At 35.4% G+C, this 13,762-nt stretch overlaps 1 protein-coding gene across 1 annotated transcript in view; it reads left to right on the forward strand.

Annotated features, from left to right (window-relative positions):
- The first annotated feature begins 3,362 nt into the window (after positions 1–3,362).
- LOC113070928 (disabled homolog 1-like) overlaps positions 3,363–13,762 on the forward strand; it is a 44,624-nt gene continuing 34,224 nt past the window's right edge. The window contains exon 1 of the mRNA XM_026244276.1: positions 3,363–3,584. Coding sequence (XP_026100061.1) covers positions 3,518–3,584 — 67 coding nt within the window. The 5' untranslated portion in view covers positions 3,363–3,517. The remainder of the gene's footprint in view (positions 3,585–13,762) is intronic.

Below are 13,762 nucleotides of genomic sequence, written 5' to 3' on the forward strand. Positions count from 1 at the left end.
ATAAAATGAAAGTTAATTCCAGTGTTATTTTAGCAGTATTAATATTGTCACGTTAAGGTGAACTCAGACATGAGGAAGAGAGCAGTAGCTATTTAAATGTTGTAGTTTTAAATAATTAAATTACAAAAGTACCAGAAAGTGAAAAAAAAAAACTAAACAAAAAACAGACAAGACCCGACCATGAACACAGGAAACACAAGGGTTTATATACAAGGGGGTTAATGAGATTAAAAAGATACATACAGTATCACAGAACAATCAGGCGACAGAGGGAGACAGGAACAGGAACTAGACAAAACTACAAAGTACACACACACACACACACACACACACACTCACACAAAACAAAAGCAAGAGCGACACAGAATACATTTCATATGGTCAATGTGTGGTGCGGGAGAGAAGCACATCAACAAGGCAGAGAATGATACAAAGTCTTTAATAATCCACATAGGGGTAATCCATAAGGCGAAGACAGAAACACATGTACACATCGATGAGACCGGACAAACACTGAACTGAATGCAACTTATAAGGAGAACTGAAAAGAGGGTAATTGACAAGACACACCTGAACATAATGACACAATTAACATGAGACAAAAACTAGGTCACACAGAGAACATGAGGAATGAAAATGCAACATAATGAGTCCAGGGGCGTTACATATACATAATATACTTTTTTTCCTTATTTTAGTGTATTTTTGGAATTTATTTATATATATATATATATATATATATATATATATATATATACATTTAGATATTTAAATATTTAGAATTATTGTACATATTATTATAACATTATTTACATTTAAATATTTATGCATTTTTTTCTTTGTCTTTTTTGTTTTGTTATTTTAGTACTTTTTTATTTTATATATTGTCTTCTCAACTAGATGTAATTTTTTTAAATAAGTTTATTTCAGTATAATATTTATATTGTATTATATTGTTTTATAATAGAATATGTATGTAGTTTTATTTTTCATTTATTTTATTTTTATGATTACCATTATTTCATTTTAGTTTTAATAATTTTAGTACGTCACTTTAAACTCAAATATTTAACCATTGCCTTGGCAACTAGCTGAAATAAAATAATATTAAGTTATGGATTTTAATAATCCTGCTCTATATGGACAAAACACACAGAGATCAAATCATACAGGTTCGGAACAACATGAGGGTGATTAAATAATGAAGGAATTTAAATTGTAGATTTGTTGGTTGTTTGTAGATTGTGTCGTGTCAGTCCATAGACTCATGTCCTAAATTTAGGTTGTTCTGCTCCGTTATGTCTTAGAGTCATCGACTCATCCCAGTCGATACATCTCGTGGTGTATCGATTTCTAAGTGATGCCATGTTGTTCGGTCGGCCTGCCTGAGCAGTGAGCGACGGTCCCTGTGGTCTCCTCTCGGTCTGATTCCTGTTGTAGGGCAGTGCGTGCTGAGGTTGAGCAGGTCTGATCTTCTGATGGCTCTGGCACCTGCAGTGATGCTACAATGCCACTGAGGCCAATTAACACATGAAAGGTGCTTGCCACCATCCGACTGGCACTGCCAGAGAAAGAATGCAAAGGAGGGAATAGTGGAGGTGCACAGGAAAAGAAGCTTGCACTGTTTCCTCATGCGATGACAAGGTGAGAGGCGAAAGAGAAGCAAGAGAGAGATGATGAAACAATTTAATGCTTCCTCTTGCCTCTTCCCGCTGCGGGGAGAGGAAACACTGCGAGAAAACAAGCCAAAACCTCCTTCAGGAAGAGTGATGTCACACTTTCCAACATTATTAACATCAACAGTATTACATTACATTGCCCTTCTGAAGTTTTGTATTTTAGTTTAATCCAGGCTTTAAAGCTGCAGTAGGTAACTTTTGTAAAAATATATTTTTTTACATATTTGTTAAACCTGTCATTATGTCCTGACAGTAGAATATGAGACAGATAATATGTGAAGAAAATCAAGCTCCTCTGGCTCCTCCCAGTGGTTCTATTGCCATTTGCAGTTACTGACCGCTCCCGGTAAGAAAACAACCAATCAGAGGTCCGGTCCGTAACTTTGTTTGTGTTCAAAATGTAGAAAAATGTATATAATAAGCGAGTACACCATGAATCCATTTTCCACACTGTGTTTTTAGCTTGTCCTTAATCACTAGGGTGCACCTATAATAAGTGTTTATATTCGGACTATTTTAGATTGCTTCGGGGGTACCGCGGCGGAGTAACCCAGCACCTTTGTGATTCTTCATAGACATAAACAGAGAGAAGTAGTTCCGGCTACAATGTTCTTCCGCAAGACGCAAGCAGTTCTGTTTATTAACTGCTAGAGCGTCAAAAGTTACCTACCGCAGCTTTAATATGTTCAAGATAAAGAAAGTGAAAAATCTTAAATGAAAGAAAGAATAATATATTTCATTTAATAGAAATAAATGTTTAAATTTTTAGACAAAAACAAAAAGACATTGAAACATTTTTTAAACATGTTTACATTTTTTTTTAAATAGTTATTTTACAGGAATATAAATATAAAATATTTAGTTTTATTTTATTGTTTGAATATTGATGTTCTTTTTGTTGTTGTTGTTTAGTTTAGTTTAGTTTCAGTTAGTTTGTTGTTTTAGTATGTCAAATTAAACCAAACAATAATGAATAATATTTCCTTAGCTGAAGTATTTCATTTTATTGCGTATAATATTTATAGTTTTCATTTTTTATTATAATGGAATATTTATAATTTTGAAAGTTATTATTATTAGTATATTATTATTATTATTATTTTAATATTCCCCCATTCAATATATTGTGCTGGTTTTTCAGAGAGAGAAAAAAAGAGCTTTTGGTTTGCGGTGTAGATTTGTAGCAGTGTTGTTTACGAGTTTTATTAATAACTACATATATGCTTAAAGGTGATGTGTGTGATATTAAAATGCTTTGTTTTAGTAGTCCAGTATAATATACAGAGGAGAAAATGATAATAGAAAGTACTGTGAGTCAAAGATAAAAAAAGCAAAATCATTTAAAAATGAACAATATTTTCACAATACTAAAAAGTCACAAATTAATTAATCAATTTACTTTTATTATTAATAATAAATATCACTTTTACAACCTGAAATTTTGACCTTGACACAGTCTCGAGTCTCTGCGGGGGTCTTCACTATGATGTCATTTTCTGTTATTTTTTTGTTTGTTTGTTTTATCTATCAGTCTATAGAAATAAAAACAATGCTTATAGAATTGGCATATTCAAGTCATTGTGTATATATTAATTGAATTGTTATGGTATGTTATATGTGGTAAATTATAAAAGACTTACCAATGCTGTGGCTCCTTAATTTGGCTAAACATATTCAAAATGCCTTCTATCTGTTCACTTGCAGCCCTTGCTGGGAGTGAATGAGATGCCGTGTCGAGGCTAGAGGCAGCGGTGGACTGTTCCCCAGTCAGTGGAAAGCCCCTCTAGATGAGCCAGTCACAGCCCCCCAGCTGCACGGTAAAGGAATAAGGATTTAATATGTCAACAGAGGCCGAGCTCCAGCCTGCTGCCAGACCCAGCGTCAGAAAGGACTCCAAGAAGAGAGGTACGAGCCCTCATACAGACAAACACACTCACACCCGGGGGGTTTGTTCAGTCTGCGGGGGTCAGCTTTAAAATCACAGGCATACTGTGCAGATACTACACACACAAATATAAATCCACAGTGCTAGAGCTGAAGTCTTGTTATTTGTAATTTTATTTGTGTGTGTGTTTTCATTTTCATTATAATCTTAGTTAGTATTTTTGGCATTTTAATTAATGTCTTTTTACTTAAATTGATCTATTTCAGTTTCAGTTAAAGGTGCAGTAGGGAACTTTTGTAAAAAAATATTTGTTACATATTTATTAAACCTGTCATTATGTCCTGACAGTAGAATATGAGACAGATAATCAGTGAAAAAAATCAAGCTCCTCTGGCTCCTCCCAGTGGTCCTATTGCCATTTGCAGTTACGGACCGCTCCCGGTAAGAAACAACCAATCAGAGCTGTGGTCCGTAACTTTGTATGTGTTCAAAATGTAGAAAAATTTATATAATAAGCGAGTACACCATGAATCCATTTTCCAAACCGTGTTTTTGGCTTGTCCTGAATCACTAGGGTGCACCTATAATAAGTGTTTATATTCGGACTATTTTAGATTGCTTCGGGGATACCGCAGCGGAGTAACCCAGTACCGTTGTGATTCTTCATAGACATAAACAGAGAGAAGTAGTTCCGGCTACAATGTTCTTCCGCAAGACGCAAGCAGTTCTGTTTATTAACCGCTAGAGCGTCAAAAGTTCCCAACCGCAGCTTTAAGTACATCAACTTAAACTAAATACAAATGAGAAATGTTGCAACTCACTGAAATAAATCTAAATACATTTAATATAAATAAATATTTATAGATTTTTCACATGTATATGTCTTTACATGCCCGCTACTTTTGTATTTTTATGCTCATTTACCATATTTTTCCTGTCGGCACCCTCATCTTAGCTGTGGTTCACACTCCTAATGGGGTACTCAGACAGATGTTTGGTATGGGACCAGTGCCAAGGGTCCGGTCGGTCATTGTATGGCACTGCATAGAGGAGACAGACTGTTGCCTCTCTTGTTATAATGAGTGTTGTTGCACTGCCCTCTCGTGATGCACCACCTGTTCCTTAGTGGCCACACAATGGTGTTTTGTGCCAGGCTATGAGCCCATGAGACCGTAGCAGCACAGATGAGGGGCATAGTGACACCAGATGTCCCACAGCGTTGAGAAATGGAGATCATACAGCGAGAGCGGGTGTCAACAGGACACAGGAGGATCATCTGATTCCTCCCAACCTTTTCATAATTTCAAACTGTCTTCAGTTTTTCAAGAACTGTCATGTTTTATGGTCAGAGTCGATCTACAAAGCAACGGTGAAGCCTAGATTGTTAACCTTTCTATTTTAACCGACAGTGTAAAAAACAAAAACAGGGGCACTTATGCCCCTGAGGAGGCACCTACACACAAATATGCTTCTGTCAAAGGTATTGCCTTGAATATTTAAGCGCTAAATGCTTATTCTCAACCGGTCAACGGTAACAAACAACATCCACCTGTCTCTTCACCGTCTTCACAACAAGCCTGACCCGCATCTCTGTTCCCTGTGGATTGGATGTAATTGCATCTGCTGTCTTTTACCCTAGAAACCATTTGAGAGCGACAAACTATCACGATTCCGTCTGTTTATGACCAAAAAACACCACTAATCTGTTGCTATTGGCAATGACCTTTCACCCCTGTGGGAACCAGTTTATTATGACATACAGCATCAGGTTAATGACAGCTTTCTCCTCGTTCAAAGAAATGATCTGATCCTCCTATGAGCTGCTCTCTCCATACTGTACATGCCTTACCCAGAATGCAGCAGTGGCCAACAGTGGAGAACGTAAAACCATACATGTTTGAAATGACATGAGGATGAATAAATGTTGACCAATTTTCTTTGTTCCTTTTGGGGTAAATGTTCATTATTTTACCTCAAATTCATCTCAAACAGTCAAATCAGGCAAAAACAGTCATAGTCTGGTTGTTTGACATGCTCTTGTCCTCAAAAAAGTACTACGACTATCAAAAATCATTTTCGTACAACTTTTTTTTTTTTTTTACTACACTGTGTTGGGTCTGTCCAGTGTAAAATGTTGTTCATGAAGAAGAACAATCATTTGTAGACCGTAAAGACCACCCACCATCATAATTATTAGGATACTGAAGACGAAGTCTCAGCATAACATCGGCGTAATGATATTGGTACACACACACTGAGGTTTTAAACATGCCGATAAATTAATTTAGGAATAATGAACCAGGGTTTAATGTGCAGCTGGATCCCACAGGTCCAATAAGGGAGAGCATAATAAGAAGGAGTGAAAATACACACACATCCACAAGCTCACACCCTAATAACTCTCTCTCTCTCTCTCTCTCTCTCACACACACACACACACACACTCACACACACACACGTAAGAATAAGTGCTCTTGGGGCAAGACATAATTAATATGAATATCATTAGGGCACATTATAACACTGCAACTAATAAATAACGCGTTCAATGCGGTGTTGATGAGCTCATCTCAGCTGCATTAACCCCCTTTCACTACCAGTCTCTCACCCTCTTATTTGTTTTTCTAATTAATAATGCAAATTGGAATTAATAAACCCTTTATTTAACCTCAGCTACTGAGGAAGTGAAAATAGTGAAGTTTTTGTGTGTTTCATGTAGCTGGAAAATGTATAGTAAAAATCACTATATAAAATACTCTGTTCAGAATTATAATGTGAAATCGAAACAGGCTTGGTCATGTACTGGTTTAACACAACAGACTACTAACCAAAATAATAATAACTATTGACTACTAACAACAACAAAAAATCAGCGAAAACAAAATATGTGTGTGTGTGCACGCGATATATATAGCATATTTTTTAAAGTTACATAATGCAATATATTTTTTGTATTATTTATTTTATTATTATGTATATTTGTATATATTTTTGATTATTTAATTTAAAATATAGTGGATAATCCACACAATAATGACTACCTTACATACTTAAATTTTATATTTAAATGTAATATAAATCTAATTTAACATCAAGATACATTTATGAGCAAGTGAATGGAACATTTAACATTTAATGTGGAAACTACTGTAAAATACAGCATCCAAATATTTGAAAAAATCTGTAAATAGTCACATTCTTCATGAGATCAGCTTTAGTTTATTCACGGTGCAATACATGCTGGAAAATTAGCATGGGTGTGTTACTGTGGACATCACACTATTACAGTTAATCTGTAGATTTACAATAGATTACTGTAATACAGTCAAATAATCAGTTTAATTTCCCAGCACATGGAGCTACATCAGTTTATTTTCTTCTCTTGAAGTCACAGTATACCGTTAATACAAATACATATAAAGTGGAACAAAAAGAAGGGGAAGAAAAGAGGAGGCCGCTTCCCTAACATTATGATTTCTGCTAATGTATTCATGATAGTGTTGTCAAAAAACCCGGTACTTCGGTACCAAGTCGGTACTAAATTTTACATTTAATGTGACGGTACTAGTTTTCTTTAAGTACCGGTACTACCGACGTCCCGTTCAAACCCGGTTCAGCGCAATGATTTCCGCGAAGCAGAAAACGAGGACGGAATCTCGAAATCCAGTCATGAAAATTAAACTTACATTTTGATATGGAAAGTCATGGAATTTGTCAAAGTTAGCATAAATTAATCAAATCAAATCTCCATATGGACCATAAATTGGTACAGAGAACCGTGGATTTTCACTGGTATTGGTACCGAATACTGAAATTTTGGTACCATGACAACACTAATTCATGATCTTGTCGTGATCAAAGCTATATGATTGTATTTAAGCAAACTGCAATTTCTCGCCTGTGTGGACCCTGCCTCCTTAATAAGATGCAACATTGTTATCGAGAACAGGGGGTGGTATGTTGTCTCTATTGTATTTTTAGAGAAGTTGTCAGATTCACACTGCACCTCCTGTCAAACAAACGCTTTAGTGGAAGACATACACATAAGAGCAGGGATATTAAATATATAGTGTATTGAGTGTTTCATTGAGTGCTGTGGTTTTGTTCGATAGAGATACTGTAATCACCAGAACTGAGTGCTTAATTGATTTGATTCTGAATGGTACTGTGTTTTCTTGCACTGGTCTTTTGTAGAAGATATGGCTCACTGTCAGAGTTGACGTGCAGGGGATTATTAAGCTCTGATACTGATCATTAAGCTGTCCAGATCTCTGTCTTTCTTCCATATTAACTTCCTTCATTCCATCTTTCCATCTAGACTTCCTTTTTTGCCACAAATCAGTGACTGGCAGCTTTAGAGGGAGGCTCATTGCCAGTGGGAGGGCTATGGCAACACCATTTCATCAAACATATGGAATAAGAATAAACATGGAAAGGATTTTTAAATTAACAGGAACAGAACTGGAAGGAAACCAAAGCATTCTCTGTGCCAAAGCATTCTCTGTGCTCATTGGCTCAATGCATGTGACTGTTCTGTAATCTCCATTGATGTGCATCATTTAGAACTTCATTTGAAAATGCCTTTTAAATTCTGATTTAAATCCTGAATTTGAGTTGAGGTAGGAAACAAGATGCAGTGGACTTTGAATATTAGAAAAGAAAATCTGAAAATGAAAGAAACCACTTTATTTTTTATTATTGGTATTATTATTCTCATTGTTTACTTCTACACTACTGGAGTTTGCTGTGATTTATATTATTTTATTTTGTGAAAGAAGTCTATTATACTCTCCAGGGCTACATTTATTTAATCAAAATCCGGGAAAAACATTACATTGTTAAATATCATTATAAAATTGTCTAGTTTTTATTTGAATGTTTTCAAATGTATTCCTTTGATTGCCAGCTGAATTTTCAGCTTCATTACTCCAGTCTTTCCTTCAGAAATCATTCTATTATGCTGATTTGCTGCTCAAGAAACATTTATTATTATTATCAAAATATATATGAATATAAAATATAAAATATGAATATATATATATATATATATATATATATATATTTATTTATTTATTTATTTATTTATTTATTTTGTGGAAATGAAAGATTCCAATAAAATAGTTGAAAGAAATTGTTTTATTTGAAATAGAAATATTCTTTGAAGTTTAATTTAATATAATTTAAGGGCGCTTTAAAACAATTTAATGAATCATTTCTGAATAAACTATATATATGAAGAGTTTGGCTCTAAAACGCAACAAAAATTTTCCAACAAAATTGGTATTTTTTTTGGTCCATATTGAAATGTCAAGTTTTAATTGACACAAATTGCGATATTCGTCGAGTTATTAGGTAATTTCTACCTTTTTCCCAAACCATGACAAATGCCAGTCTCCATTTTCTGCAGAATGCGATATATCCGCTCAACCAATCAAAGCGCACCATTCCACACACTCCAGAGTCTAGACAATATTGGTGGCGCTTTGAATACACTCCGCATCTTAGTTTTACTCATCTACTTTGTACTTTGTGATCAACAAACAAGGGCTGTGTGATGAGTGGGGTGGGGCCGAGAGCCTTGCCTCTCACCGGTCTCGAGTCTCAGGAAGGAGCTCCAGAAGGTTAAAAAGGAGGAGTTACAACAGTGAAGGACGAGAGAGGACCAGGCCTGGATTTTATTTTATTTTATTTTACTTTACTTTACTTTACTTTATTATTTTTTTAACATTCAAATCAAACTTAATAAAAACAAAACAGCAAAACAGCCCCTCGCGGATGACTGCTGCGCACAAACAAAAACAAAACCAAAGCACAAAATAAAATCCAGGCCTGGTCTTGTCTCATCCTTTTCTGTCATAACTTGTCTGGCATCACCGTTTCTGTTTAAAAAAACGTTGTGCAACGTTTTGTCGGGGCTGAACGCAGCCCTGTTCTTACGGCTCTCGGCCCCGCCCCACTCGTCACAGGCTGCACGATAAATCACATGTGATTGTCATCTGCATATCATCAGTAAAGCTGGTTCTGTGATTAATAGTACAGTAAATCTCCATCACGTGCTTTTAGATGGAGTGACATTTAATACACAGAGCCATAGACCACTGACAAGCTGCACTATATTGCGTTCATTAAATGAATCGCAATCGATTATGAGCATGATATTGCTTAGCTTGCCATTGTCAGGATCTTTATTAATGCCATTTATGTTTTTGTTAATACAGCACATAGTCAACTAAATGAATTTAACATGGCAAAAATGAATGCACTTTTTTGAAGCTGAAAATAAGCGAAATGTGATTTTGGAATTTCTGTGTTCTAATGTTATATTGTTGTTCATGTTCTTGTTCATAATGAAATGTTATTTTATGGCTGTAATTAATTCATAGCATTAAACAGATGATCCGCTGAATTCATTTTGAAAGTGATGAGTGATGGATGTATTTTTATTCCAGTGCCCATATATAAGTATTGATTATGATGTAATATAATTAGTATTGACCAAGTTCAGATTCTGATAAATAAATTAAGGATAATTGCATGTTGCTTATATTTGAAATGCCAACTGCTGCATTTGTATTTATGTTTTGGTTCATATTTTATTTTATTAAAAAAAGAAAGAAAGAAAGAAAGAAAGAAAGCAAGAAAGAAAGAAAGAAAGAAAAAGAAAGAAAGAAGCGTATTTTATGAACCAAAGTGGAAAAAAATTGCTTTAAAGGTTGCTATGGTGTGTGGGTTGGTTGCTTTTCTGGCCTGAATGATCTCACCCACAGTCTCTGATATTCTGCTTTTTTGGTTAGATTCCAATCCCTCCTTTAGTTTAAACTTTGTCACCAATGTCATTATCCACCATTTCAGCATCCATCATGTTTAGCATCCATCAAAAAAACAAAAAAAAAAAAAAAAAAACGTCTGATTAGTGATTTGAGGTTGGGGTATGTTTCATTTTTGAAAGTCAAAAGTGATGGTTTCCCTTTTTAAAAAGTTGATTGTCATTTTAAGATTTATCCTTCCTTTTCCCAACTTTAAAATAATCAGATATGCTTGGAAATATTATATTTGTAAAGCAGAAAGGCTGAGGAGAGACGTGAAGTTCTGACAGGTCCCAGGAGGGAGCATATGGTGTGTGGTGATTAACACGATGAGGAGAGATTTTGGGCCTTTTGTCACGGTGACACAGATGAAGATCTAGACCCAAATAAAGATCTTATATTAGTAATTCATACAGATACTCTGTGATATGCTTCAGAGACCGACATCCCTTAGCCTTAGGGCAAAGAGAAAGACACCCGGCTGATGAAACACTAACGAAATAATATATCAAGCCGTCTGTGACCCAGGTGAAGTTTTAAGTCCTTCACGAATTTAGGACGTTTTCAGTTTTAATTTGTGAATTACCATAGCGGCCCTCCGTAGGCCTCACACAGAGTGACAGGGGCACAAAAAGTGGGTGTAATTAACTGGGATCATGCTGGGATTTCATCCAACTAGTCTCATGAATTCACATGAATTTGAACTTAGCGAAACATGATTGGAAAAGGTTGATAGGAGACGATGTGTTTTGATTATTTGCTCAGGTGTTTACACTCAGTGTGGGCTATGGATGAACAAGGAGATGACAGGTTTTTTTTTTATTATTATTATTATTTTTTTTACAGTTAATAATAGTAATATTAATGCTACAGTATTTTGGATAGAAAACAACCACCAGGTGATGGCAATGCAATAGCCTGCCATCACCTCCAAGGGCAAATAGCTTTTAGCTCACATTAGAGTTATTGTAGTTATTCTGCTGCATCTCCTGGTGGCATTTAGTAACAATATGTATAGTTGCTACTGTACAGTATATTATCAAATTAAACATTTGTTCAGGGCTGTATTAAGACAGTGTGGCACTACATCTAACTTTAACTTCAATGGTAAACAGGGAGAGTACAGTCAATCACTTCTGTGTCATTGTCGTCCTGAGCTCATTCTTCACTCGTTTTTAAAAAAAACAACTTTCGATCCCTGGAACATTTTGAATTTTAGCTAAACGTCTTGCGTCCTTGTCTGTCTTTAACTTTCTTTTTGCAAAACCACCCAGTTGACGTCTGTCCATTTTGATTCATTTTCTGTAGCCGTAAAAAAAAAATGACACATTTGCGCGTACTTGTTGTGGACCAACTGAACTCTGACAGATTGGAGACGGAAGGGGGGGACTGTTAGTGGTCATGAAATCTTTATTTATTTATAATTTATTATTATTATTATTGTTGTTAAGTTAGTGTTCATAAACGAGTTATGTATGGTCTTTCCAGAATTTCTAGTTAATAATAAAACAATTTACAAACCAATTTAGAAAAATATTTTTAATGTTTGTGTCATGTGGTGCCCCCATAGTTGTTGTGAATGGTTGGTGCCCCTGGGCACTGGGCCAAGTGCCCTTATGGATAATCCGGCTCTGCATTTGTTTGAAACCTAGCTATAGATCATTTATTTATGTGCTTGTCTGTTTGTTTGTATGTTTATTTTATTGTACAAAAAAAGAGCTTTTCTTTCTTTCTTCTTTTTTTTTTAAGCATCTGATTTATATCAAAATTTTCCACCACTACATGGCCCCTGCTAAGGCCCCTTTTTACCCTGTTGTGTAAGTACAATTATGTGCATTATTGCAGTTATTCTGCTGTGTCCTCTGGCAGCATGTAATATGTATAATTGCTACAGTACTCAAAGCAAGAAGGTCATTTAACTGGAATAACATGGAATACAAGATACCATGGGATATTTCACATTCTTTTCAGTCATTTTTTAGTATGTTTGTGCTTAAAAAAGTGAAACATTTGTATACAATTGATATGAAACCCAGCTACAATTATATATATATTTCTTTTAATCGCTTATGAAGGATGGATTTCTTGCTAACTCACTGTATTTAATGTTCTTTAATTATCCTTCAGAAAGCCTTTTCCCCCTTAAAGCCTCTGATATGTTTTCCCTCTATAAACGGCCGCTGCCTAGGTCACTTTTTGCCCTGTTTTATGTCTCTCTAATCAAAATGCCACTGCATTTATGTTTTTTAATGTTTTATTTCACAGCCTTGACATTTGTTTTGATTGCCTTGATTGTCTTGAACGACCCCTCTGGAGTCAATATACATGGAATGATGTGATTAGAATTTAAAAGTACAGCAGAAATTTCCAGAATGCCTAAAATACGACAACGGCGCTACATTTGCTAAGAGTGATTACCTGATTCTCTCCTCCTGCCTTTGTACAACCTTTGTGCACTAATGTGTAACCATTCGCCACATTTAAATGAAGACCTTTGACACTATGGTTGCATAACTGATATGATGACACAGAAACATGCTTGAATTTTAAGTGACAATATTTCCCTCAGAGGCAGGGAACGAGACAGCGTGCATTTTCTTGTGGGGATCCTCACGCCCCATTTGCTTTCGCCCTCAGGTTTCTCTCTCTCTCTCGCTGCCTCTCTTTCACCGCTGTAATTAAATGAAAATTTATGTGCGATTTTTCCATCTGACGATCAGGGATAATCACAGCATATTACAACACAGCCTGCTGAGATGGGTAAGCAAACAGCGCGCGGCAGAAAGACTGTGTTTGTGTGTATTTTAATATGAGCAATTGTTGCATTAGACTGCAGTTATGTGTTTAGGATTTACTTTAAATATTTGTTGTATATATATATATATATATATATATATATATATATATATATGTATTTATTATTGATTGTGCAAAGCAAAAAGCATTTTATACTCATTATTACATGCTCAATTTGCCATCTCTCAGACTACAGACCCCAATGATGAGCAGTTTACTTTCCTGTTGATGCATTTCCTGTTGAAACAGCAAGAAGAAGGGCTTGTGATTGGAAAAAAAGGGCTTTACAGGGCACGTGATTGGACAAAAAATCGATGTGGTTCAGTGTGACTCATCAATATTTTTGGTCTGTTTATCTGGAAGAGAAATGTAATGCAATTGCTTATAGTTGCCTTTGGATGGGCTTTGAATATACATGGTAGAATTTTCTGTAAACTTCAATCTGCCATGACTTTCACTAAGGGTATCTTGTGGTCAGTATTTCAGATAGCTCCATTCATCAGAAGGAAAGCCATGAAAGTCCTGTCTCTGAGCAGGCTGCATTTCACAGTGACACTGTGTTTCAGATGAACTTGATTCTGGGCTGAGAAACAGCT

The sequence above is a fragment of the Carassius auratus genome, unplaced genomic scaffold (assembly GCF_003368295.1).
Source record: "Carassius auratus strain Wakin unplaced genomic scaffold, ASM336829v1 scaf_tig00005420, whole genome shotgun sequence".
In the NCBI taxonomy this organism is placed as follows: domain Eukaryota; kingdom Metazoa; phylum Chordata; class Actinopteri; order Cypriniformes; family Cyprinidae; genus Carassius; species Carassius auratus.